Genomic DNA, 23,741 nt, shown 5'->3' with positions numbered 1-23,741 from the left:
ACTGCATGTGGAGTTAACATTGGTTACCATACTAGCTATTCCACAAGAATTATTTTTCTTATTGGTAAAAAATTTGATGCCGATGAGTTTCGAAATCTGGTAAATGACGAGGCAAACTCAACAACTCCAATCCAATACCCCATCCATTTGTCAATATCACACTCCCCGTACGTACGCATCGTATCTCGCACACTTATTCAGAAATGTAAAAGACAAATAAAAATAAAATTATTCCCACAGTCATTTTCTTTTGATTTCTCTCCTAAAATTTCTCCCAAAAAAAATTTAATAAAAATAAAAAATCCCCCCTTTGTTGAAGAAGAAGAAAGAAAAGAAAAAAAACGGTCTCTGTTAATGACGACCATACTCTTCTTGAGCTCTCTCTGCATCACAGCAGAGATCTCAATTCCCAACCCTAATTTTTTTAGGTAAGCAAAAATAATTTCTTTCATTCTCCCAAATTTCAATTTCATTTTGATTTAGATCGAGATTTACAGTTGGGTTTTGTCCGATTTATAGATCTTTTGATTCATTTCTGATTTGGGTTTTTGTTGTTGTAGATGATTAGAGAGTGAAAATCAAGAAGGGGTTTTCTTATTATGTCTGATATTATTGAGGGAGGAAAAGAATCAACAAAAGAAAATAATAATAATAAACAATGGGGTTGTGGAGGAAAGTCTGGTACTATTGTCAATTTACAACGTGTGAGTTCGATCGTCAAAGATATTGGAGAGCCTTGTCTTCATCAATCTCCCACAAAAGTAAGTTCCTTTTTTCCTGACTATCCGTAATTCATTTCTCCAAGAAAATGGGGATTTTTTTGTTTGTTTGTTTCAGATTTCTTGCTTGTGAATTGAGATTTTAGTTCAGATGTGTTGGAATTTAGTGTAATGTGTTGTGCGAGACACTGCACGGTGGTCATTTCGATGTAATGTTTTACTGTAAAATGTGTTAGCTTCACAAGAATCGATATGTTTTCAACTTAGTAAAACATTCAAAATGTATGATTATGGGGGAAATGAGAGTTTTGTTTTAGATACTAGGAGACAGACCTGTAAAATGGTGTTGTCCTTGTTGTTCTTAGATACGAAATAGGAAAACAGTGATTGGTGGTGATGCTATTTTCATTAGTTTGCCTAGAACTACAACAAGATAGGTTTGTTTGAGGATTTATAGTGTCTTTTGAATGGATATGCCGTTGCTACTTCATTCTTGATAGGAAGTGTGGCTCTGAGACATTACACTTTTTCTATCAGATTGTTCGGTCAAAGCAAAGGACCATTCAACGGGACATCAAGTGTTCTTTTGGACAGTTGAATTATTTGAAGAATCGGTTGAGGAAGCTAAAGATTTTTGCCTCAAGTTGCTTACCCTGTCGTAGTCGTATCATGGTAGGACCAACAAAAGAGTCTGTGTGTCTTACAGTTCACACTAGTAATCATTTGATGCATCTCCATTCATTTCCTTTATACTGGCTTAATAAAGCGTCGAATATGTATGAATGTGGGCCATGCCATTCATCTTATATCAAGTGTTAGTAAATTTTTGTACTTATGATACCGCTTAAAAGTGATTGATACTCATGGAAATTGGATTAAGCTAGTGGATTGGTTGACAATCTCACCTTTCCGAGAAGGAGATACCGATATAACAGCTAAATTTACTGGAAAAAGAACAAAATGGGATGTGAAAGGTGAACAGTTTGTATAGCATCTGTGTGATCCATTTTTAATGTGGAGTGGAGCCTTTATTTTACTAAGAATTATTGGAGTCTGGTTTTAAGTATCTCCTTGCAAGAAGATGCTCTTTAAGTGTTGACAGAAAGAGAATCCTCATGTTTTTTATTTCATGTTCTTCATTAGGTTCCATATGATCTTCTATATATATATTTTTTTTTTAAATTTACATGTACCATGAAAATAGATCACATAACAGTGTGCCTTGAAACACTGCAGTTAGGGAATTAGAACCGGAACTTGCAACAGTATAAACGGAAAAGTCACTTAACATCCTATTGTAGCTCAATGTATCCCACACCAGAGTCTGCCCTGCTTTTGACTTCAACTAGTTTTTTTTAGCACTTTGTTCATTCTGTATTCTGTTTGAAGTTAATAACTAGCTCTCTTGTCTCAATTGTGCAGAGTAGCAAGATGCTCAGGCCAGATAAGTGGCGAGCCACATTTGATAGTGATGGGAAGGTTTTCGGATTCCGGAAGGCTCTTAAGTTGATTGTCTTGGGGGTAAGCTGTTTCACAGTTAAATTATTGTTACTTTAGAAAAGTTCTTAGTTGACATGCTTAGGTTTGGTGCTGGTATTGGTAGTGTCTTTCCACAATTAGTGAGGTCAGAATGCTACCTTCTACGGAGTACAATTATTAATTACTTATGCATTTCCATTTGCTAAATATGTTTTTCCTTGCTCTCTGGATGTTCTCCGGCATTTGGGAGGGTAATGTGAATATATATTCTTTAGTAGCAATACCTTTGCGTTTTGTGTTTGAAATCTATCTTGAGATTTTCGAGACTCACATGTAGCAGGTAAACCCTGTGATGAAAGAGATGATCTTAAATACAAAGATGTCACAACCCTTGATCAAAATAATGTTCTAAAGTTACCACTAGATATTCTGATACGCTGAAGCCTAGTAAGTAGGTCTTTTGTCGATGTTTATGTCCCATCTCATTAATCTAGTGTATACGAGGTCATCCACGGATGACGGATGGTAACTTTATAATGGCAGACTTGTAACATATGTTTTATTTTTAAAAACCCTGAAATTTTGTATTATTTTAAAATCGTGTTCATTGGTATCATGTTATCGTTTTCTATTGCTTTTCCGTTGATGTTAAAGAATTCTATATACTTGGCAACTGAATTTTAAAAACCTTTATATCTGGTGAAAGGTCTAATAGATATGCCTTACTTTTTGCACTATCAGGGTGTGGATCCATCAATACGGGCCGAAGTATGGGAATTTCTTCTTGGTTGTTATGCGTTGAGCAGTACATCTGAGCACCGAAGGCAGCTGAGAATGGCCAGGAGGTTAGTAGCGTTTCCTCTTCTGAACATAGCATCAGAGCCCGATAATTTGCTTATATGTAAATTAGTTCTGATCGTTAACAATCTTTCTTGGAATATTCTAAAAGAACTGTTTTGGATGTATCTTGCAGGGAGAAATACAAAGATTTAATCAAGCAATGCCAAAAGATGCATTCAAGCATTGGAACTGGTTCTCTTGCTTATGTTGTAGGTTCCAAGGTGATGGATGTCAGGACTTTGTCCAAAGACAGTGGTACAAGGGAAGCAGAACCTGAAAGTATATCAGCTTCTCATGATGCTGCAAATGTGGCAGAGACTTCGGATCAGAATAATAATTGTACAAGTACGTCACATGTCTGTCAAAGGGAAAGCTCTATTAATTCAGCCGAGCTGTTGAGCGTTAGAGGAAGCAAAGATAGCGCTGCATATGATTCTTCACGAGCTATGGGTTCTTTGGATCCACCCAATTGTGTTTCCCCAAAAGCTGGGAGAGAAGTTCATGTGTCACATGATGATACTGACAGTTATTTTGATTTTCCTCATTTACCTGTCACAGATTTATTTGATAGAAGTGACAGTGATAAGAACGAGTTTAGAGGAAATGATGATGATAGATTATCTTCCGAAGAAAAACTAGACTTGGTGGACGAAAACATGCACAGTTTTCAAATTAACAACAATGTAGAACTGTTTTTGGAATCAAGTGGTCTACACTCTGATGATGTCTCACATGCAAGTGAGTCTGAGCACGGATCTTTTGGTTCGGATTCTCACAAACAAGTAATACAGTCAAGAAACTTCGAACATGAAAGTGAAATAAATAGGTTGAGAATATCTGATGTGCCTGAAACAGCAGTGATGAGTTCAACAACGTCTGCAGGAGAGCGTGCCAGTGAAGAAAGAGTTTCTGAATGGCTTTGGACGCTTCACCGAATAGGTAATTCACTTATTTTGTTTGTTGAAATACTGATGCAGGGTAGAATTGCATATCTAGGTATGCTAATTGTAAAGTGTTTTTTTAGCAAGTCTTACGGTTTCACCTAGATGATACATTTCCAGTTGTTGATGTTGTAAGGACGGATAGCCATCTTGAATTTTACGAGGATGCCAAAAATATGGCCAGGATGTCAGACATTCTTGCTGTATATGCATGGGTTGATCCTGGTACTGGATACTGCCAAGGTTGAATTTCTGAGTTCCTTTCTTCTTCTGTTTTCCTGTTTATGCTCTTATTTCATTTATTCTCAAATTAATCACTCATTTTCTCTCTTTTATATATTAATTTTTGACAATGTAATGCAATTTGATTATATAGGTATGAGCGACTTGCTCTCGCCTTTTGTTGTGTTGTATGATGATAATGCGGATGCTTTTTGGTGCTTTGAGATGCTTCTTAGAAGAATGGTACTCTTGGACCCCAATCATTATATGTCATTATGTTATGTTGGGTTCTGTTACTATGTTCATGAGATATTTACATTTATTTGATTTTTCTGCAGCGTGAAAATTTTCAGATGGAAGGACCAACTGGAGTGATGAAGCAGTTAGAATCTTTGTGGCGAATCTTGGAACTGACAGATAAGGAAACATTTTCCCACCTGTCACTAATAGGTGCTGAAAGCTTGCATTTTGCTTTTCGGATGCTTCTGGTGCTTTTTCGTCGGGAGTTATCCTTTAATGAGGCTCTTTGTATGTGGGAGGTTGGTTCTCCTAGCTCATCAAGCTTTTTATAAGTTATATTTGGTTAAACCCTCAAGTGGTCTTACAATACATCTATGACACCAAGATTTTCTCATTAGGCATACACTATGTTCCATAGTTTTAACATAGTGACTGTCGCTTTGGTCCCTACATTCCGGAAGGAACTCTTTTATAATCTTATGAAACTGCCTGGCTTGTGGTTAGGGTTAGACCACTTTTGGTTGCTTTAGCAACGACCTAGGGAAGATGCATTTTTCTTTTCCTTTGCTTGACCTTGTAGTGGTAGTTATAAGTTTCAACTTGTAGCCTTTGGTTTAGAAATTATGAGGTTTAAGCGCATTCTCGTTTCACGTGTACGATATTTTCTTAGTTTTTAACCCATTTTGTTTCTTTGTCTTGTTTGCACTTCTGCAGATGATGTGGGCTGCTGACTTTGATGAATCAGTAGCTCGAGACTTGGAGGAAAACTGTCTCGAACCATTAATTGTACAGCTTCCAAGGTATTCCAGTTCAGAAACAGCAGAAGCAAGTGTAAAGAGTAATGGAAGTTCAAAAACCGCAGAAGAAAGTGTAAAGAGTATTGGAAGTTCAAAGGGAGATCGCCCACAACCAATAACTGGGTCTGTTGAACATTCAGTCTCTAATGACAGTGGAATGAAAGCGGAAGCTAGTTATCCTTTTTGTGGCTTGACTAGGAGTTTTTGGTCAAAGAACGACCGCATGCAAAACTGTACTATAATTAGTTCAACACGGAATGGCGACGATGAATTACCTGTCTTTTGCGCAGCAGCAATTCTTGTTATCAATCGCCACAAGATCATCAAAGAAACTCGTTCAATTGATGATTTGATAAAGGCAGGTGCATTTCTTTAGTTTGAATTTCAGATGTTTTTTTGTTGACTGCTCATATCTAGATTACAATCACTGGATTTTTCTCCTGTTTGAAAATATTCAAATAGTTTTGTCATATCGTTCAAACGGTTACGCAACAAGTATCCTTGTCTAATAGTTGAATGAAGTTTTTGTTAACCAATTAGGAGATAAAATCATATTTAATTCTGTTGCAGATATTCAATGATAACTTGCTGGATATAAACGTTACAAGATGTGTACGTACGGCCATCAAACTCCGAAAGAAGTATTTTTACAAGGTAAATATATGTTTTATCGTGTAATTATAAATTTATACTATTATACGGAAGGAGTACGTGATATGCCAAATTTCTAATTACCCAAAATAAGAACTGTATTTTTACATGAAACAGCAGTTTTTGCCGCATTTTGATTTAGGTAGAAGAATAAAGCTTGGTGTAACTGATTGACACCTCTCTTTCCATACATCTTTGCACATATGCGATGCATAAACTAGTTACCAGTGTTACAAGAAAGTTGATTATCTTTGAGAATTCCATCTGTCATTTCTATTCCAAGGACTTGAATAATTGCCAACTCAATTGTTCATTGGTTGGTTAACCTTGGCAATGAGAAACAGTAATATTATTCTTGATTTAGTGATTTGTTATCTGAAAGCATGTTAGAAACTAGAACATTTTTTCTCTTCTAGTATACGAAAAAGTTCTGTATTCAATCCAGATACTTAGCTCATATCTGAAAAGTTAATGAAAGTCCTTTGAAAACTCTGAAAGTATCATCCTGCTGAAAAAATCCCGGTATTAGCTTTTTCAAGTGCTATTTTTTTTTAATATAAATTTAAGCAATGTTTGTTTTTTAGATAATCAGGCACAAAAGAACAGGCAGTAACCCAGAGAATATATAGCTGTTATAGAATTTCCAATTGTTCACTACATGGAAGAGTCAACCGTTGCCCCCATGTTTCGTGTATTTGCTATGGTGGCATTCTGAGTTGTAAATTGATCCGCATTTCCATCGAGTTCGACGTGACAGAACTGTCATTTGTCGCTTTTATTGAGAAGTTTCAGAAGCAGGAAGAATAATCAGCCATTTTGAAGATTCATCCAGTTGTTTATACTACTAGTTCGTCTTACATCTTTTTTCCAAGGTAAATTACGTACTCTGTTATGTTCCATTATCCTAATCTTAAGTTTGGGTGAATGACTAAATAATGCGATTGCCTTCAATTTTGTGATGGATGCTGATTTTTTCCCATTTGGTTATTTGAAATCAACGAAGGAACTATGCGGAAATGAAGCCTTCTATTTAGTTGCAGAGAAGTCCGATTTACAGAGCTGCTACCATTTGACAGATAGTATTGTTGGTAAGTGGCCAAAAACACGACATATTCTTTTTCCTTTCTTTGTAAAAGGAACATGTATCACTTGTCATTTCTTCTTGCTTCTTGTATATGTGAATATGTTCAAAAATTTTGTATCCTGGAAAAAAAAATCATTGGGTAGATTCCAAACTGTAACTATGTTTTAGCATTTATAATATAGAGCACTTTTTGAAGGATATCTATTCTCATTACACTTTTCGTGCACCCAAATATTTTTCCTTGTCTGTGTAAAAATTAGAAACAGCTTACTACTCTCTTTAGTATGCTGAAAATTTCCGAGACTTCTCTTAACATTACAAACAAATGGTAAATCATCATCTTTATTCAGTTATGATCCACTTTTGGTATTGGCAATGCACGGATCAGAAGAATATCTGCATTAGTTATCTATATTGGTTTGGGGTGTCTTTGATGCACCAGGTTTATCCGCAGTTGATTAATAACTGCTGGATAACTGTAATCAAGAACCAGAATGTTCTCAGTAAAACAGTTTCAGTCAACCTAACCTGGTATACTGTAATCGGGTTGGTTTGGCTGAACTGTGAAAGTCTGAAATATACCAGGGTTGTTCTGTCATTGAAGCATTAAAGAGGAATAAAATCCCAACTTGCGCAGAAGTTTTGTACTGTTCTCCTGTGTCTGAATTTTTTGTTGTTGTAACCCAATGTTTTTGTTGGGATCCTAGTCCCACATTGGTTAGATGGGCTTAATTGGTAGTTTATAAGTCAATGAGTTCCCTCGTCTAGTCAACCGATTTTCGAGTTGAGTTCTACTCATGGATTTATGACGAGTTTAGGGTCGGTAGTTTTGTTAGCAGAACCATACTATTATAAACCTTGCACAGTACTTGGAATGGCAGGCCAGTGCAATGTTGAACTCCGTACGTAACCAACTACACAATCTTGAAGTTTGAATTATTGGGTACGTCTCCGAATACAACTTGTACACAAATACGTCGCCGTACAGTCCAGTCGTTTTCTGATGCTGATATGTTATTTTATTGTGTGGAGTTTCGATAGAGTTATCGACTCATCATCGTATGGTACCAAGGATAAGTATCCCAAGCAAAAAATAACAAATCAAGTGTACTATTATTCGAATATCAAAAACTAGATTCTTTATAAAACAAATAACAATACAAGCACAGAATCCGACAATGCACCATTTCTTCATTGCTTTGAAAATCTCGTGTGTGAGCCAAGTCAGCCAAATGTCAAAAAAATAATAATCTGACTCGCACCGAGTCAGACATTAAATCAGATTGCGAGTCAATGAGTTGGTCCCATAAGGCATACGGAGCAAGTTTGAATTAAATTGCAAGTCAGATCTGACACAAACTAAGGATCATGTTTGTTTTCTTCTGACTCACACAACTCAACTGGATCTGACTGAAATCACATGACTCATCTAGATCTGATTCGATACGTTTGTTTTTTGAATTAGATCTGACTCATTTAACTTAAAAATATGAGTTAGTAGCTTGTTCACATGAATCAGTGGTATTTTATTACCTGACTCAAATTGGTCCGAGTCAGAGACTAGGTCTGACTCAAATCTCAAGTCAGATCTGGCATCTGACTCGAAAACGAATCAGGTACCAAGTCAGAAGAAAACCAACATAGTCGGAATCGGATCGAGACAAGCAAGGGTGTCGTCGTTTAGAGTTGGAGTAGTAAAAATACAAAAACACACGTAACCGAATCGAATCATTATTCAAACCGATCCATTACAACTCAGCTGAGTTTCTCGTGAGTATTTTAATTATTTTTCCCGATTCGTTCATCTCAAAAAATCCCAGAGAGATTCTAGTCAATACGTCTTTCCCTCAAGGACAAAATCGTAACTTGTACTACCTCCCTTTTCTTCCTGAGCAATTTCTCATTTATATAAACACTTCTCAATTTTTCCATTAACAGAAAAAAAGAGATTTAAAGCAACTAAAATTTCTCCTTTCTTGGTTCCGTACAAATCTTTCCCTCTCAGACAAAGCCTCTTCTGTGGAGCTCCCTTCAGTCTAAAATTCCCCAAATTCATCCTCTGTTTTTTTACAAAATTTCTTTCTTTCTTTCTTTTTCTTCAGTCTCTGGGTTTGAATTATGAGTTTCTAGGGTTTGGGTTTTTACGAGAGTTAAAGAAAGCAGACAAATTTGGCGGGAATTATTGAGATTTGGTAGACAATTCTGAAATTTGGGGTTTTTTGGGTTTTCTTTTTCAGTTGATTTTTGGTTACAATTATGGCTGCAAGTGCAAACCCATCTGGGAATCAAGAAGCTGGTGGTGGTGGTGGAAACAACCCTAGTAATGGTCATAATCATAATTCTAATGGAGCTGTGAATGGTGGTGGTGTTGGAAACCCTAATAATACTAATGGAAATTCAGCTGTTCCGGTTGATAGTGAAGATTATATCCGTATGTTAAAAGGGCTAAAACATGCTCCTGTTCCTGGTTTAGCTTTAAAATGGACACCTGAGGAGCTCACAATCTTTGAAGATGGTCTTACCAAGTAAGTACTACTCCAAGTCCAAGATTACTTCCAAATTATTCAATTTTTGATAAGATTTTGTTGAATTACTCCTGTTGAATCTTGGATTTGGTTGTTTATCATGGTTTTTGACATTGGATAAGTTGTATGCTCACTTATGCATTAGCTTTTTATGGTAACCTAACTTACTGGGAGATGTCTTACATTTTATTGCAATTATCAGGTATGCCGCGGACACGTTTCTAGTGCGTTGTGCAAAGATTGCAATGGAATTGCCAGATAAGACGGCGCGTGACATTGCACTTCGTTGCAGATGGATGACCGTGAGTTCTTCCACTTAGTTACCTGCTTATTATTTGTAGTAACTTTGATTTCTAACAAAGAAGTCACTTGCATGTTATTTCCATTTCGTGTTAAGTTTTGTTGTATCAAGGATACTTCTGTTTTCCAGAAAAAGGAGAATGGCAAGAGAAGGAAAGACGACCATAATCCATCGAGGAAGAGCAAAGACCGAAAGGTAAGATGCATTGTTTTATTTTTTGCTATGTGCGGGGTATTTATGTGTATGTACTCATGCTTGTGCTTCTGAGGTGACTGTAAAGTGAGTATGGATGTAGTAGCAGCAGAGATTGACATTCATAGTTGCCGTCCAGTGAGCTGCTTAGGGATTTTCACTTCCTGTACAAGAGATTGATTCTCTAACTTATGCAAGAGAAAGTGATATCTAAGTGCTCTGAAGTATGTAAATGTGTGAATTTTGAGTCCTCGCATATGCAAACTTTGGCAGCAATAGGTGCTCAAAAATTTGGCTTTATAGTTTCCAAAAGACCGACTAAAGCATCTGAGACTTTCCTACATCAGCCAATTCCAACTTTCAGTGGTTCTTAATTGAGATATCCTTTTCCACTCATCAAAACGAATCTTTATCAATGGACATGTAGGAAAAAATTGCTGATCCCTCAACAAAGTCAGCATCTCACCTAGCAGTTCGACCCAATGTTCCTCCATATGCGATGCCCATGATGCCCATGGACAACGACGATGGCATTTCCTTTAAAGGTATGTTCATGGATTTGATGACAGTTCTTCTATTGTGAAAGAATATAAACATGGCCAGTTGATAAGGGAAAGGTATATTTGGATTGTACGCATCACTGACAAAATGTGTTTATTTATTGCCTCCAGCCATTGGTGGCGCAACAGGACAGCTGCTTGAGCAGAATGCACAGGTCTTCAATCAAATATCTGCAAATTTTGCGTCTTATCAGGTAAGCTCATTTTTGCTGTGGCTGAATTATTTTTTTGGGTTTGAGGAGATTCTGGATTGCAGGTAAGAATTCATCGAATTGTTGAATGAATTAGCCGAAATGATACCCTGAGCTTATCTTTTATCTTTCTGTTTACTGCAGTATCAGGAAAACATCAATCTGTTTTGCCAAACTCGGGACAACATTCTTAGCATCTTGAATGAGTATGTTGCTGTTTCTTTTCTTTCTTCATTATCTTATGCTTTTGTTCTGTCTTTCTGGGACCCGAGGATGTGAACCTGGGTTGGCATTAATTAACAAATAAATTATTATCGTACATACAAGGGTGGAATCTGTCTAGGTTCTTTCTCTCGTTTAGTACCAGACAAACGGAAAATTGAATTAAGCCAAATTTTAAAACTGACATAGATCCTGGTTTTCTCTTGCTATTCATCACTGAGTTCGATTAGACCAAACTCAGTGGAGTTGCTCTCGAGGGTGCCATTTTATTGGGACTTCAGGAGTTATATTGTCTAACGTTTTGTCCAACTTTAAGTTCCGAAGAGTTGTTGAACTTCCTTTTTTTTGTTGTTACTTACATGACCAGTCTATTACCCTACGGTTCACCCCTTCGCCTTACATTTAAGTTCCTAACTATACTCTATCACAGTTGCGTTGCTGATATTTAGTTATCTGTCTAAGTAGCAACCAGCACGTGATCAAGGATGATGTTGAATTCGAGATTCAAAATCTCAGACTTATTATTAAGATGGTCCTCTCGGTTCTATTTTGACATGTGTTTTAACTTTCATCCCATTTGCATGTTGTACAGCTTGAACAACATGCCAGGAATAATGAAGCAGATGCCACCACTTCCAGTGAAGATGAATGAAGAGCTAGCCAACTCCATACTCCCAAGGTCGTCCTTGTCCATGCATCAATAACAATAACCGCAAGACATCATATCCCTTTCTCTCCCCAACTGACGCTTTCCAGCACAAAGAACCTAAGGGAGTTTGTAGCTGATGTACAACAGTTCACGTTTCACATTAGAGCAGGACTGTAACACCACATCAAAGCCCCGCCCTCACCATCATAAAAAATTTCACTGTTCGATAGAGGTGAGTTATCCATTAGGTCTCCTTACTGTCAGTCTCTCTGTTGAAAGTAATAAAGTAGTAGTTCAATTGCCCACTCAACGTTTCCAGAAAAGTCTTTTTTTTTCCTGCTCTTTAAAACCATGGTTTACTGCATTTTGGTGGTTCTGGGGTATATATATAAATGTGGAATGGATGCTTAGCAACTGTTAAGAACAAACTATACAGAACTGATGAAATAGAATAAATTAGTCTTTCATTGTACCTGTTCTACTACCGTTTTAGGTTATTTTTCTTTCCGTATGTTGTGTCTTGGACCCTTGGTGGCTCTGGCTTACAGTGCGAGTCTTTTTATGAGACGTTTTAACGCCCTACTATGTTAGGACTTGGCTCTCACTTGGGCATGAACTTTATGTCTTCAGACTCTGGAACTGTAAACCCCCAGTCAGGCTCAAGGGATTTTATGTTCTATACCTTGGCTCCAGTCGGGCTTGGGAGATTTCGAGCTTAGCAACTGTTAGTTTTTTTTTGCTACTAAAAAGCTCTAAATTATGATAATGTTTTCTATAAAGATGGAGGGGTATTCAAGCCTGAATTTGTTTCTCATAATTGATGTTTTGAGATGCAATACAACAGCTAAGAAAATACAGGAAAAACATAAATATCTAGTCGATGTTGTAGCAAATTTGCTCGAAGAGCGCGAGCTGTTGCTGGAACAAAGTTACATGCACATCTATGCTTCTATCACCTGTAACGGAACCAACCAGGTATATTTGACCCTCCCAAGGATCAAATGAAGGCATTACAGTGAACGGCTTGCCCGTGCCGAAATCCAAATCATTGAATGGAAAGCCAAGCCAGCTTTGGACTTCCACATTGGGCCATACGGATGGCACTGTCATGTGGTCAGTTTTCAGTGGCATCAGACTATCATCGTGCAGATTTTCATTTGCAAAGTCGATAAAAGATTTGAAGTAATCATCATTCACCTTCGTCACTGCTTCGTGTATCAACTCTGTTGTTTGGCTCAAACATTCATCCAAAAGGTTCTTCCCTAAATTGCCAATGTACTCATCGGGAACTCGAGGGCTCAACCCACTCCTCCCGTTCACTGAGATCTTCACATATGTTTTCTGAGAATCAGGAAGTCCTCGAACCCTTGTAATCACCCTCCATAAATGAGCAACCAAGCACTCAAAGGTGCTATAGGCTGCCGTAAGGCCACCACCATTATCATCTGCAAAAGGTGATGAAGCCTTGCTCTTTAGTTTGGCTATAAACTCCGGTGTGCAGTGAAGAACTTGGTGTATCAAATCATCTTGTGTAATGAGGCATCATAAAATCATTACTGAGCTTCCTCTTTGCTATCTCAAAACTTGTATGATCGAACTTGATATTGTACGGGTTTCGAGGAACAAATATGTTTCTGTCATGCAGAGGACGTGGGTGGATCTCGATTCCACGACAAGCTTGTGCCCAAGCAGTCATGAACTTGCTCATAAGTAATCCATCACCCACAATATGGTTCGACGAGAAACTCAAAACTAAGGACCCACAGGTGAATCTTGTGACCTGAACTAGAGCCAATTCCTTCAGTCCCTCGAAGCTTAGGCTAAGCTTTTGAAAGGTGGGAACTGTAAAAGGCATAGCCTGATCAAGGGTGCAGTCAGCTGATGCTTCAATGAACCTCAAACCTTCATCACTGAGTAAAATTATAGTCCGGCCATTATCATCTTCACCGAACCTACCAGTCCATTCTCGGTACTCCGATAACGCCTTCTGAGGTCCTCGTTCTAACACTGTGATGGGTTTGGTGGTTTATAAGCATATAGTGACGGTACATATTGGTCGTATGCTAGCCTATCAAAGATAGTAAGAGGGACGTGCATTGTGGTTGAAATTGGCTGATCATCACTGTAAATTGGTTGCAAAAGCTTTGAACTCACTTGTTCGATCATCACAGGCGACACCATATCTGCTAAACACGTGCGCTCTCCACAACAATATCGAGCCGAGTGAAAGCCTAGATAGTACCTCCTGATCAGAGGCTGAAATGTCTTCAGCTCTTGTCATCAGCTACCTGTATATGTAAAGAAAACTTCAAAGTTTGACAACAACCTTTCAACCGTACAGCAATTTTCCGGAACAATAGATGGATAATAGTAACAACATCTACGTTTCTCATCAGTTCAAAAGAAAGGTGGATGTTAATTTAGGAGTTCCGTACAACTATGGTTCTGCACTTGTACTGAAAAATCAACCATTCCCACCATCTTTTCTTTCCTTTTTTGGCTAAAAAGGTAAAAAGATAGGAAAACAACAAGCACTGAAGATTATCAGCCAATTTCAAGCACCTGAAATAAGGGAATGGACAGGTCAGTAGAAGACAGTGCACATTTATATTAGTCCTGTTCATCATGTTTAGTAACTGACCATGAGATACATGTGCAGACTAGACTGGTGATCCGATGTGCAGAGCATAGCTGCTCAAGCACAATTGAGGAGTTAGACGAGCAGATTCTTCGGGTAAAAGATAACTTTGATATCCCTCGTTGTGAAACGATGTGTGTAACGGTCTACCTTTAAAGGTCAGACTAACTGCTCATGCAAATAGGAAGGATTATAGAAAGGAAGAAAAGAAAACTATTGATGCGAGATAGTACCCACTTCAGGAAATGAAGCAAGAGATGGTATCAAAAAAAAAATTCGAAAGATTTACCTTGAGCCAAATGAACTTGACCTTGACATCAATCCAGGAAAACTGTACATGGATGAGCATCGTGGCCTAATAATACAAACCCTACATAAATCAATATTAGACGCATCTTTCAACAAGGAGATGAAATCATATGACTTCAACATTGAACAAAGTCATAGAAGTGGTGAGATGAATCAACATGGCACCAAAAAAAAAATCACCAAGACCAGATCCAGCAGAACCTGATCCTCTTGCCAAGGAAAGTTGGCTCTATAAGGTTTGTTTGGACTGAGTAGATTTTCTGTATATGCATGCGGCGACGAGGTTAGAATTAGAAAATGGACACTGAAAAGTAGAGAACCACTCGAATCATTTTATTAATCATAAGTCCCTTTCTGAACTTTACTAAAAAAACACGGAAAAAAAGATTCAGAGTACTCTATAGAAGACATAGAACTTAAAAAGGGGAAATCAACATAATGAACATCTAGAACAAGCAAATGATTTTCCCTGTGAATTGTTGTTCTTCCCAATCACTTCATGTCGTTAAGATCGTATAGTTCATATGCCAACTATGTATTGCATCTCAAACCAAATTTTCTGCAACATAAAAAGGGAAAAGATACGTTAAAAAAAGAGGTTTTAAAATTAAAAGGGAAGGACTGAGCATGTAAGAAGGCTAAAAGTGAGCTACTAAGCGATTTATATAGCTAAGAGAAGCTAAAACCAAGAACCACTGGGGAATCCAGACGTCTATTCACACACCATCAGAAGAAGAAAACTATTGATGACAGATAGTACCAAAAATCAAAAGGCTTATGAAAGGGAAAGAAATATTTCTTCATGTCTGCACATGTGATTCCTTAGACTACAATATAAATATTTTATAATTTGCATGCAGAATCGAAGAAAACCGAAATACAAAGACAGTTGATCAGGTTATTATATCTATTCACCCGAGTGTATTTATCTGATCGACTTTTATTACTAATACAGTCTTTTTTCTTCTTTTCTCATTCAAATTAGTTTAACTATTTGGTTGCTGTACAAAGATTTCACACACTTGCAGGCTGTATGTATGACGCCATGGCTCCAGTTAATCATGCTATTCAACACATTCCACTATATCCCCAATCTATAAATCTATGACCATAAGGCATTCTTTCTAGTTTAATGAAACAATAGAACAAAGTAACGCAAGTAGGAATAATAACACGGGGGAGAATAGAGATACCATTTCGAGCCACGGTCGGAGAGAATCCTTTTCTTCATTCCACCTAATACAGCAACCAATCCATCTAAACACAAAACAAAACCCAGCATGGAAACAAATAATCAGAATGAGAATAAGAGCTTCTATCCCTCACACACGCATACAGGCACACACACAAAAAAAAGACAAAAAAAAGAGAAGGTAATTCTTTATCTTTGACCTGTCTTAAGAGCACCACTCTCGTGCATTTTGAAACATTCGCAGCCACGGGCTAGGGCCTTTCTTCTCCACGTCCCAGTGCTTCGGATACCATGGAAACTGCCACATTAGGAAACATCGCTCTGGATGAGGCATCATCGCAAGGTGCCTTCCATCTTTAGAACATATTGCCGCCACTCCCAAGGGAGACCCATTAGGATTAAAAGGGTAAACCTCTGTTACCCTCCCACTATCATCACAATATCTCACTGGAGCTAGGTTAGAGTTAAGGACATGATCCTGAATTCCGACGTCAGGGAAATAAGCTCTCCCCTCACCATGAGCAGCCCACACACCCAATGTGCTACCCTCCATTCCTTTGAACATTATTGCAGGTGAATCCCCAATTGTCACATTTGTGAAACGACATTCAAATCGACCTGATTCATTGTGGATGAACCTCGGCTGTGATGGGTCACCACCCTCACCAAGGACGCCACCAACTTGGGCTCCTGGAACCCATCCCAGTAGGGCCATGAGTTGACATCCATTGCAAATTCCAAGGCTGAATGTGTCAGGCCTATTGTAGAACTCTTGGAATTGGGTTAAAAGAGGTTGATTAAACCGTATAGAGGCTGACCAACCTTTCGCTGAGTCCAATACATCTGCATAACTGAAACCTCCAACAAACACAATCCCCCGGAACTCATCAAGGGAGATGGCTCCACTAAGGAGATCCGACATAGTGATGTCCCAAGGCTCAAAGCCAGAAGCATAAAATGCAGCAGACATTTCCCGATCTCCATTACTCCCTTCTTCTCTAATCACAGCCACCTTTGGTTTAGATTTCACAGCCAGCCATTTCTTATCTGTAAAAGCTGGAGTGAAGGATAAATTCCATGAAGGTTCATGCCTACTTTTCAATCCTGTTTTTTCCAACTCAACACATGAAGCCAGTCTTTGGAACCCCTCAAGCTGAAAACTAGTTTCCTCCCACATGTCCCTTAGGTGAGATGTCTCCTGTTCCAACTGAGTTACCCCATCTACAGATAGATTTATCATGGGTGATCCAGTTACTTGCCCTATGACTTCAGCAGTAATATGGGCCTCGCGAAGCCTTCCTCTAACTGTATCCAAGTTCTTCTTGCTAACTTCAAGGACAAGACCAAGCTCTTCTGCAAAGAGAGTTTGGAAGAGGCTCGTACCGTGTGAATTCAGGTCAAGATGCAACCCACAGTTTCCAGCAAATGCCATCTCAAGAACACACACAATCAAACCACCATCACTAATATCATGACCTGCAGATATCAATCCATCTGTAAGCAGCTGCTGTACAACTTCGAAGGCTCTTTTGAGGTGCGGAAATCATCAATGTCAGGGCATCATCACCAACTTGGTCGAACACTTGTGCAAGAGCGGAACCTCCTAACCGGCGTTTTCCCTTGCCCAAATCAATGTGTATCAGGACACCATCATCTGCAAGCTTCAAATCCGGTGTCACTGTCAATGTTATATCTGGGCAAGTGGTGTATACACTGATGACAAGATTTCCAGGAGCCTTTACGACTTCGTCAGAAGCATGGGCAGCCATGGACAAACTGTCCTTTCCTCCGTCTATCGCTATACCAAGTTCAATCATCGCTTCTGCCAGAGCGTTAGCAGCATCAAACATCGCTGCTCCTTCCCCATCAAGCTTGGCCGCATACATCCAGTTCCCACTAGCCTTAACATCAGAAAGAGAAGTAATCTTAGCCCAAACAAGATTTGTAAGTGCTTCCCCAACAGCTAATCTAGCCATAGCAGTTGGGTCTAGCAAACCCTTGATTGGTTGCTCCCCGATAGCACATGCACCACCAGTATGCCCAGTATATGACTGAGCAATGACTGCAACATCAGCAAGAGTAAGTTGCAACGGCCCAACCGTTTGCTGCTGTGCTACAAGACCCGTTACACATCTGTCAACTTTTGTTGTCAAGAAACGTTTCGAACACACAGAAGGAAGTCGCAATACCCTCTTCAATGAATCCATTAACGTCGTCCCTGGGGCAATATCAAGTGGCTCTCTTATAGGATCAACCCTAGTAAACTCGAAGGATTTCTGAGGCATGTCTCCAAGCACCTTTTCTAACTCAAGATCCACAGCAGGAGGGGGAGGAGGCAGTCCAAGCGAACGACACCTATCTGTAGCAAAGCTGTCTACTAGTGTCACTCGTCCTTCACCACTGATAGTTCCAAGAACAGCCATAGACACCCTTTCCCTTTTACAAATTGATTGCAATAAATCACGACTTTCAGGCTTCACCAGTATGCATCTTGCTCTTGATACTCAGCACCCCATATCTCTAGAACTGACATAGTATGGTCACCAACAACAATCGCCCGGATATCAATCTCGGCACCCTTTGGGTAAATAATTTCCTTAACAACATTACAATTTCCACCAGCACCCTGATCGTGGATACTGATAATTGGGTTTTTCTCCCCCATCTCAATACAAGCACGAACAACTCGGTACAACTTCTGTGCCATCTCTGCATCTCCTCGTTGTACAGCATTAAAATCCAGGTCCGCGTCATTTTGCCCACTAACCATGCTAGATGCAGCACCACCTCCCATCCCAATTCGATATGCTGGACCCCCAATCTTCACAACTAGCATTCCAATATCAGGCTCTCCTTTAGTTATGTGGGTGTGATCAATCTGCCCAATACCTGCACTGAACATAATTGGCTTTAACCATTCCCGCCTCTCCCCGTTAGGAAGTCTCATACCAAAGGTTCTCGTGTACCCCTGAATCATGGGCTCACCAAATTTGTTCCCATAATCTGATGCACCATTACTTGCGTCAATAAGAATCTGCAGTGGCGAAGCCAAGTTTGATGGGTACTTGAACGCCGTATCCTCCCATGGGGCATATGAACCTTCAATGTGAAGATTTCCAACACAATAACCAGCAGTGGAGGCCACGACATAAGAACCCCTTCCTGTTGCATGGGTATCTCTAATCCTACCTCCTGCCCCTGTCTCAGCCCCAGGATACGGTGCTACAGCACATGGGAAGTTGTGGGTTTCTGCAGTAAATAAAATATCAAGGTCTCGAGCACTTGTGTCTAAAGGACAAGTCAAACCAGGCAGAGTCGGGCGCAGTTGGTTCACCAGGAAACCTCTAATCGCACTTGAGTTGTCTTTGAATCCAATAACAGAGTTGTTGGGGTTAGCCTTCAAAGTGCTCTTCACAATCTGGAATAGTGTGCTACTCATGGGTTTCCCATCTATAACAAGATTCCCATTGAAAAACCAGTGTCTACTATGCTCACTGTTGGATTGCGCGATATCAAAGAGTTCTACGGTTGTTGGATTTCTTTTTATGTCTTCCCTGAAAAGCCTAGTGTAGTACTGTAAGTCTTGCTCATCAAATGCTAAACCCATCTTCTCATTAATCTCTTCTAAAGCTTCCCGTCCTCTCTCCATAACATGGATGTACTGAACTTCTTCTGGCTTGACACTTGTCTTGAATGATATTAGCTTCTCAGGATAGATACACTCTGTCATTCTATCATGAACGATTGCAGCAAACTCAGCAACCTGTTGCTCCTCTAGCCCACTGCTTCCGGGACCAAAAGTTAATATGTACCGTCTGGATCTCTCCAAGCGGGTAACCTCCGTCAAGCCACATGCTCTGCAAATTGATACAGCATTAGCAGACCATGCAGTTGTAAAAGACAAACGAGGTCCAACCTCGACAACCATAGAAGAAATACTTTTCCGGTTTTCCTTATCAAGAAAACTCTCACTCCCTAAACTTTGAGGCTCGTACGTCTCTCCCAAAAGCCATTTAAGCACTTCCAGTTTTTCATTTGAGAGCTCTGCACTTATTCCAATATTAAAGCACTGTTCAGTTTTCAAACCCATGATCTGACTTGAGATCTTTGTCTGAACTGATTTAAGAAGCTCCGCAGTTGCACTCTCTTGAAGAAATGGGATCCGGAAAAAATGTATGACTTTGTCAATCGACTGTTCAGTCTCAACAGAGTCTGCATCCGTATAACTGCCCACATTTCCTGAAACCACTGCTCTGGGCTTTAGGAGAGGCAGGGTCCTTGATGATGATAGAAGACTTCTATTGATTATCCCTTTTGAAGGGCTTTGTCTTTGTAACGAACCCCAAAGCAGCTGGCATCTTCGTTTACGGAGACTTTGTTGCAAAAAAATATTTTGCCTCTGTGAACCCTGTAGAAGAAAAATCAATTAATTGACAGAAGGTTATATGTATATACTCCAAATACTTGTAGAAAAAGAGAATATAACTGATCATACCTGCAAGAACTGCCCAACTGTAATCTCCCCCGCAACAGCCATTGGGTTAACTGAACTGAATCAAAAATTAAAACTTTCAATACAGACCTTTCAAACAGTTAGCTCTGTGAAACAAAGAAAGATCCAATCATTTGTGCTGAACTATAAAAAGAATTTGGGACCCCTAATAAAAATACACCAACGGTTATCTACTGTCTGAATACTCTAGAGACCTGCGCATTATATAATTGGCAATACGTGGTTTGGTGAGTGGTGGCTACTGGCCTAAACCAGAATACCCAAAAAAGGCTTTAAGTAGGTGGGTTTCAAACGATTCGGAAACAGGCCAAGCCTTGGTGCCCATAACTCTCAATGGCAAGACGTAACTCACAAGAGTCACAACCTTCATAAAGTTCTTCCATGTTTTATGCTCTAAGCATCTAACTACAACCTTCTCATTCTACAATGAGGCTAAACCCCGATCTCCAATAAAAAAAGCAGTCAGACAAATAAGGTTATTAAATTATATTAACACATAATCATTCTGTATAGAAATGTCTTCCGGTGGTTTTCAACTTCGATGAAACATTCCAGTGTGTTACTACCATTGAAAATGTTGGCTTTGAATGGAGGGACTATATCATAGCGTTTAGCGCAATCTTTTAAAGTTAAAAGGTGTTAGTACATGAGTCATTTAGAACATGTGGAGACAAGTACCTGAGATTTGGCATGCACTAAGACAATCCCTCTGGGGATGTTGATTACGAAATTTCTTGCCAGCTACGATAGTTAGAATGAAATCAATTAGAGGCAAATGTTCCTGAAAAGAGAAAACCATTCCAAAGGTCATAACCTTGAATAATTAAAAAAAAAAAAAATATTATTGAGTCACAACCAAGCTTCTTTTGATGTTTGAACTTAACCTCCAAATGAACTCAATTTCTCAAATTGCATTCAGAATTAAATGATGTTATTAGGAAAATTAGCAAATAGAAATAAGTCTTAATACAGTTACCATAATTCAGAACTAACAAGCAACCAAATTCCATGGTACTGATTGATAAAAAGCAGATATATAGAAGATGGAGCCAACAAAGAAGATGGAGCTAAGATACTGATAGGCTAGAAACAATCTGGGTACGTTAACCTAAACATCATAAACAAAGAAGGCATAGATTTACATGCATCTGTATGATTCTGATGAAACCTATTCAGTATAAAAATAGCAGACGTGATAACTGATAAGCAAAATTAATGATAAGTAAAATAGTCATTCTAAAATTTGATTCTGCATGGAACAACTTTAATTTTCTATGAATATCGAAGAGTCTTGAGAAGCTAGATTATGAAATGTGCACTCAACAAAAGGCCCAGAATGTAATTTAACCTTGCCTTATGAAATCAAAATAAAAAAATGAATTTCCAGTAATGCTGTATAATGTTTGATGAACCAGTCGCAGTTTGTCTGTTTTGAGCAGTTTAGGTCACATATTCTCTATCAAATCACATGTTACTAGTAAGTCCTCTTTTATTTTGTTTAGGCCACATTTGAAGTTAAAATCAGCAAATTGAACCTTACTTATATTCAAATGTGATTAATGGGTGTGACTTGAATGGTAACCTGGACACTTCGGCTAGACGATAATCACTTGCAATGAACTATCTACAACTTAACAAGTCTCTAATCTAGATAATCTCCAAACATCATAGGAAATCACCCACACTTTCTGCTAGACAATCGCTTGCAACGATTTGATTTACTTCGGGTAGACAACCATTAGCAATAAACTATCTAATCGATTTAATTTCATACCATATTCGATCTTAAACAGGCTCATAGCAAAATCAGAAATTAGCATCCAATACTACTTTTTCTTCTTGTTTTTTCAGATTAAAGTAAAATCAGAATCCTGGGAAATCAAATAGCCAAGACGAAATAGAAACTGACAGAGAGAGAGAAGATACCTTGTTGCAGAGAAAGAAGCACTTCACTTCTTCTTCTTCATGCAGCAGCAGCTACCTGTCTGTACTCTTTTTGGAAATGAGATTTTGTTAGGGTTTACTGAGAAAAGAAAACAGTATAAAACGAAATTTTTTAACGTTTTTCTGTTTTCGGAAATAAAAAGTTATCAAAAAAAAAACGGATTTAGAAAACACCTGCACCAAACACGTTATTGTCACCTTCTTTTTCTTTGTTTTTAACGTTTTTGGAAATTAAAAGAACAAAAAACGGTCCTTAGATCCTTAACCAAACAGATTTTCCGTTTTATTTATGCGAATTTCACGTTATGATGCCCATTATGAAAGTAACACTTTTTTCCAGAAACAGATGGAGTATCATTTTTTTTAAGCTTAGAAATGAAAGTGATAACAACTCTTATTTAGAAATGGATTACTGTTTATCACCGGTTTCAAACCCGCTTGAAAGAAATGACATTGGAGTGTTGGTAAGTGATAAGCACGTAAGTGCTACATTTTACACTCATATTTATATTCGCTAGGATTTAATATTTTGGCTAATGATATTGTTTTATTGCTTTTGTAGAAAGTGCTAGCGAAACCAACCAAGGAAGTAAAAACTGTTTAATCAGAAGTTAATTATCGTTTGCGATGAAAATGGAAAAATATAGCTGGCCTGGTATCATCACTATATATCAGCAGCATGAGGTCACACGACCAGAGAATCAGTACGTGAGCTGCACAAGTCGGCAGGGAGACGTGGAACTTTATTACCACGTTTTCTTTTAATGAATTGAGTACGATGGAAACTGCATGGAAAGTTGGTGCTGTTGATAGAATCAAATGGAAGATCAGAACAAGGCTGCGGAGTGAAAAATGACATGGAATCGCTGCTCAACAGTACAACAACATCCAATGGAGGAGATTTAATAGCAGGCACTGGTAGCTGGTGGTGATATCATCATGGTTATGGCAGCAAAACGCAGGAGAATATGAGGACAACAAAAGCGAAACTGGTGGTGGACGTATATACATGGAAGACAAACTAAAGCTGCTGCCATTATTGTATTGCTGGGCAGCTAAGACGAAGGTCCGAGATGATGATTTCGTGGAAATATACAGATGATGAGGAAAGCAAATCCGATGGCGTGGTCTCGTTGGCTAAATAATTGCAGGCGGCAGTGGAGTTCATATTCGAAAGCTGTTAGCGATGACAATGTGAGAAGTTAATGAAAGGTGCAGTTCTCAATTGTTTGATGCGAACAACAGCGTTGATGGAGACTAAACCGGCAGTACACAAGTTACTTGCGTTTCTGGTGTTGGACAAGGTCGAGACGGAATTGAAGATATCTATGGAGAATGAATGGGAAGCAAACCAGTTACATGAGATGCTGGTGTTGTCTCGAGAGTTATGTTCAGGGAGGAATGTAAGAAATGAAGGAGAATGGAGTTGCTGTTGTGGTCATTGCTGGCAGAGATGGGGTGATTAGATGAGGTGTTTGGTCGAGATGTTGATTGTACTAGATGGTTGTAAACGACGGGTTTGAGAAGAATTT

General features: G+C 38.7%; 3 protein-coding genes and 1 pseudogene across 5 annotated transcripts; 2 read left to right on the top strand and 2 right to left on the bottom strand.

Annotated features, from left to right (window-relative positions):
• The first annotated feature begins 256 nt into the window (after positions 1-256).
• On the top strand, positions 257-6,986 carry LOC113284619 (small G protein signaling modulator 1-like). 3 transcript variants are annotated; one of them, XM_026534129.1, is made up of 13 exons: positions 257-428; positions 561-761; positions 1,257-1,391; positions 2,142-2,240; positions 2,940-3,043; positions 3,172-3,977; positions 4,100-4,222; positions 4,356-4,444; positions 4,540-4,740; positions 5,156-5,596; positions 5,809-5,892; positions 6,474-6,761; positions 6,893-6,986. In XM_026534129.1, the coding sequence occupies exons 2-12, from the start codon at positions 600-602 to the stop codon at positions 6,516-6,518; spliced, it is 2,289 nt and encodes a 762-aa protein (XP_026389914.1). In that variant the 5' UTR covers positions 257-428; positions 561-599; the 3' UTR covers positions 6,519-6,761; positions 6,893-6,986. The 3 variants fall into 3 exon arrangements, with proteins under 3 accessions (XP_026389914.1, XP_026389916.1, XP_026389915.1); XM_026534131.1 differs by lacking the exon at positions 1,257-1,391; XM_026534130.1 differs by lacking the exon at positions 6,893-6,986 and having other exon boundaries at positions 5,156-5,600; positions 6,474-6,538.
• A 1,918-nt stretch (positions 6,987-8,904) lies between these two features.
• LOC113284618 lies at positions 8,905-12,085 on the top strand. The gene is made up of 7 exons (XM_026534128.1): positions 8,905-9,498; positions 9,701-9,800; positions 9,929-9,994; positions 10,419-10,536; positions 10,663-10,745; positions 10,887-10,948; positions 11,557-12,085. Exons 1-7 carry the CDS (start codon positions 9,230-9,232, stop codon positions 11,666-11,668), a joined length of 810 nt encoding a protein of 269 aa, XP_026389913.1. The 5' UTR covers positions 8,905-9,229; the 3' UTR covers positions 11,669-12,085.
• A 401-nt stretch (positions 12,086-12,486) lies between these two features.
• Positions 12,487-13,894, bottom strand: LOC113280799 (agmatine coumaroyltransferase-2-like). The gene is made up of 3 exons (XM_026529378.1): positions 13,768-13,894; positions 13,171-13,620; positions 12,487-13,058 (listed from the first exon to the last, which is right to left on the bottom strand). Exons 1-3 carry the CDS (start codon positions 13,892-13,894, stop codon positions 12,487-12,489), a joined length of 1,149 nt encoding a protein of 382 aa, XP_026385163.1.
• A 978-nt stretch (positions 13,895-14,872) lies between these two features.
• Positions 14,873-22,300, bottom strand: LOC113284617 (annotated as a pseudogene).
• Positions 22,301-23,741: the final 1,441 nt, after the last annotated feature.

The sequence above is a fragment of the Papaver somniferum genome, chromosome 5, assembly GCF_003573695.1.
Source record: "Papaver somniferum cultivar HN1 chromosome 5, ASM357369v1, whole genome shotgun sequence".
Taxonomy (NCBI): domain Eukaryota; kingdom Viridiplantae; phylum Streptophyta; class Magnoliopsida; order Ranunculales; family Papaveraceae; genus Papaver; species Papaver somniferum.
This window is presented reverse-complemented; position numbering and strand designations above follow the sequence as displayed.

Bases quoted from the DNA above. Each gene is read 5' to 3' on its own strand.
- LOC113284619 (XM_026534129.1), top strand. From the start codon at position 600: ATGTCTGATATTATTGAGGGAGGAAAAGAATCAACAAAAGAAAATAAT. The intron at 1,392-2,141 runs GTAGGACCAACA...TCAATTGTGCAG, and splicing joins CCTGTCGTAGTCGTATCATG to AGTAGCAAGATGCTCAGGCC. The intron at 5,597-5,808 runs GCAGGTGCATTT...ATTCTGTTGCAG, and splicing joins CAATTGATGATTTGATAAAG to ATATTCAATGATAACTTGCT.
- LOC113284618 (XM_026534128.1), top strand. From the start codon at position 9,230: ATGGCTGCAAGTGCAAACCCATCTGGGAATCAAGAAGCTGGTGGTGGT. The intron at 10,537-10,662 runs GTATGTTCATGG...TATTGCCTCCAG, and splicing joins CGATGGCATTTCCTTTAAAG to CCATTGGTGGCGCAACAGGA. The intron at 10,746-10,886 runs GTAAGCTCATTT...TGTTTACTGCAG, and splicing joins CAAATTTTGCGTCTTATCAG to TATCAGGAAAACATCAATCT.
- LOC113280799 (XM_026529378.1), bottom strand. From the start codon at position 13,894: ATGACAAGAGCTGAAGACATTTCAGCCTCTGATCAGGAGGTACTATCT. The intron at 13,621-13,767 runs GTGAGTTCAAAG...AACCCATCACAG, and splicing joins CGCCTGTGATGATCGAACAA to TGTTAGAACGAGGACCTCAG. The intron at 13,059-13,170 runs GTAATGATTTTA...CACCTTTTGCAG, and splicing joins GATAGCAAAGAGGAAGCTCA to ATGATAATGGTGGTGGCCTT.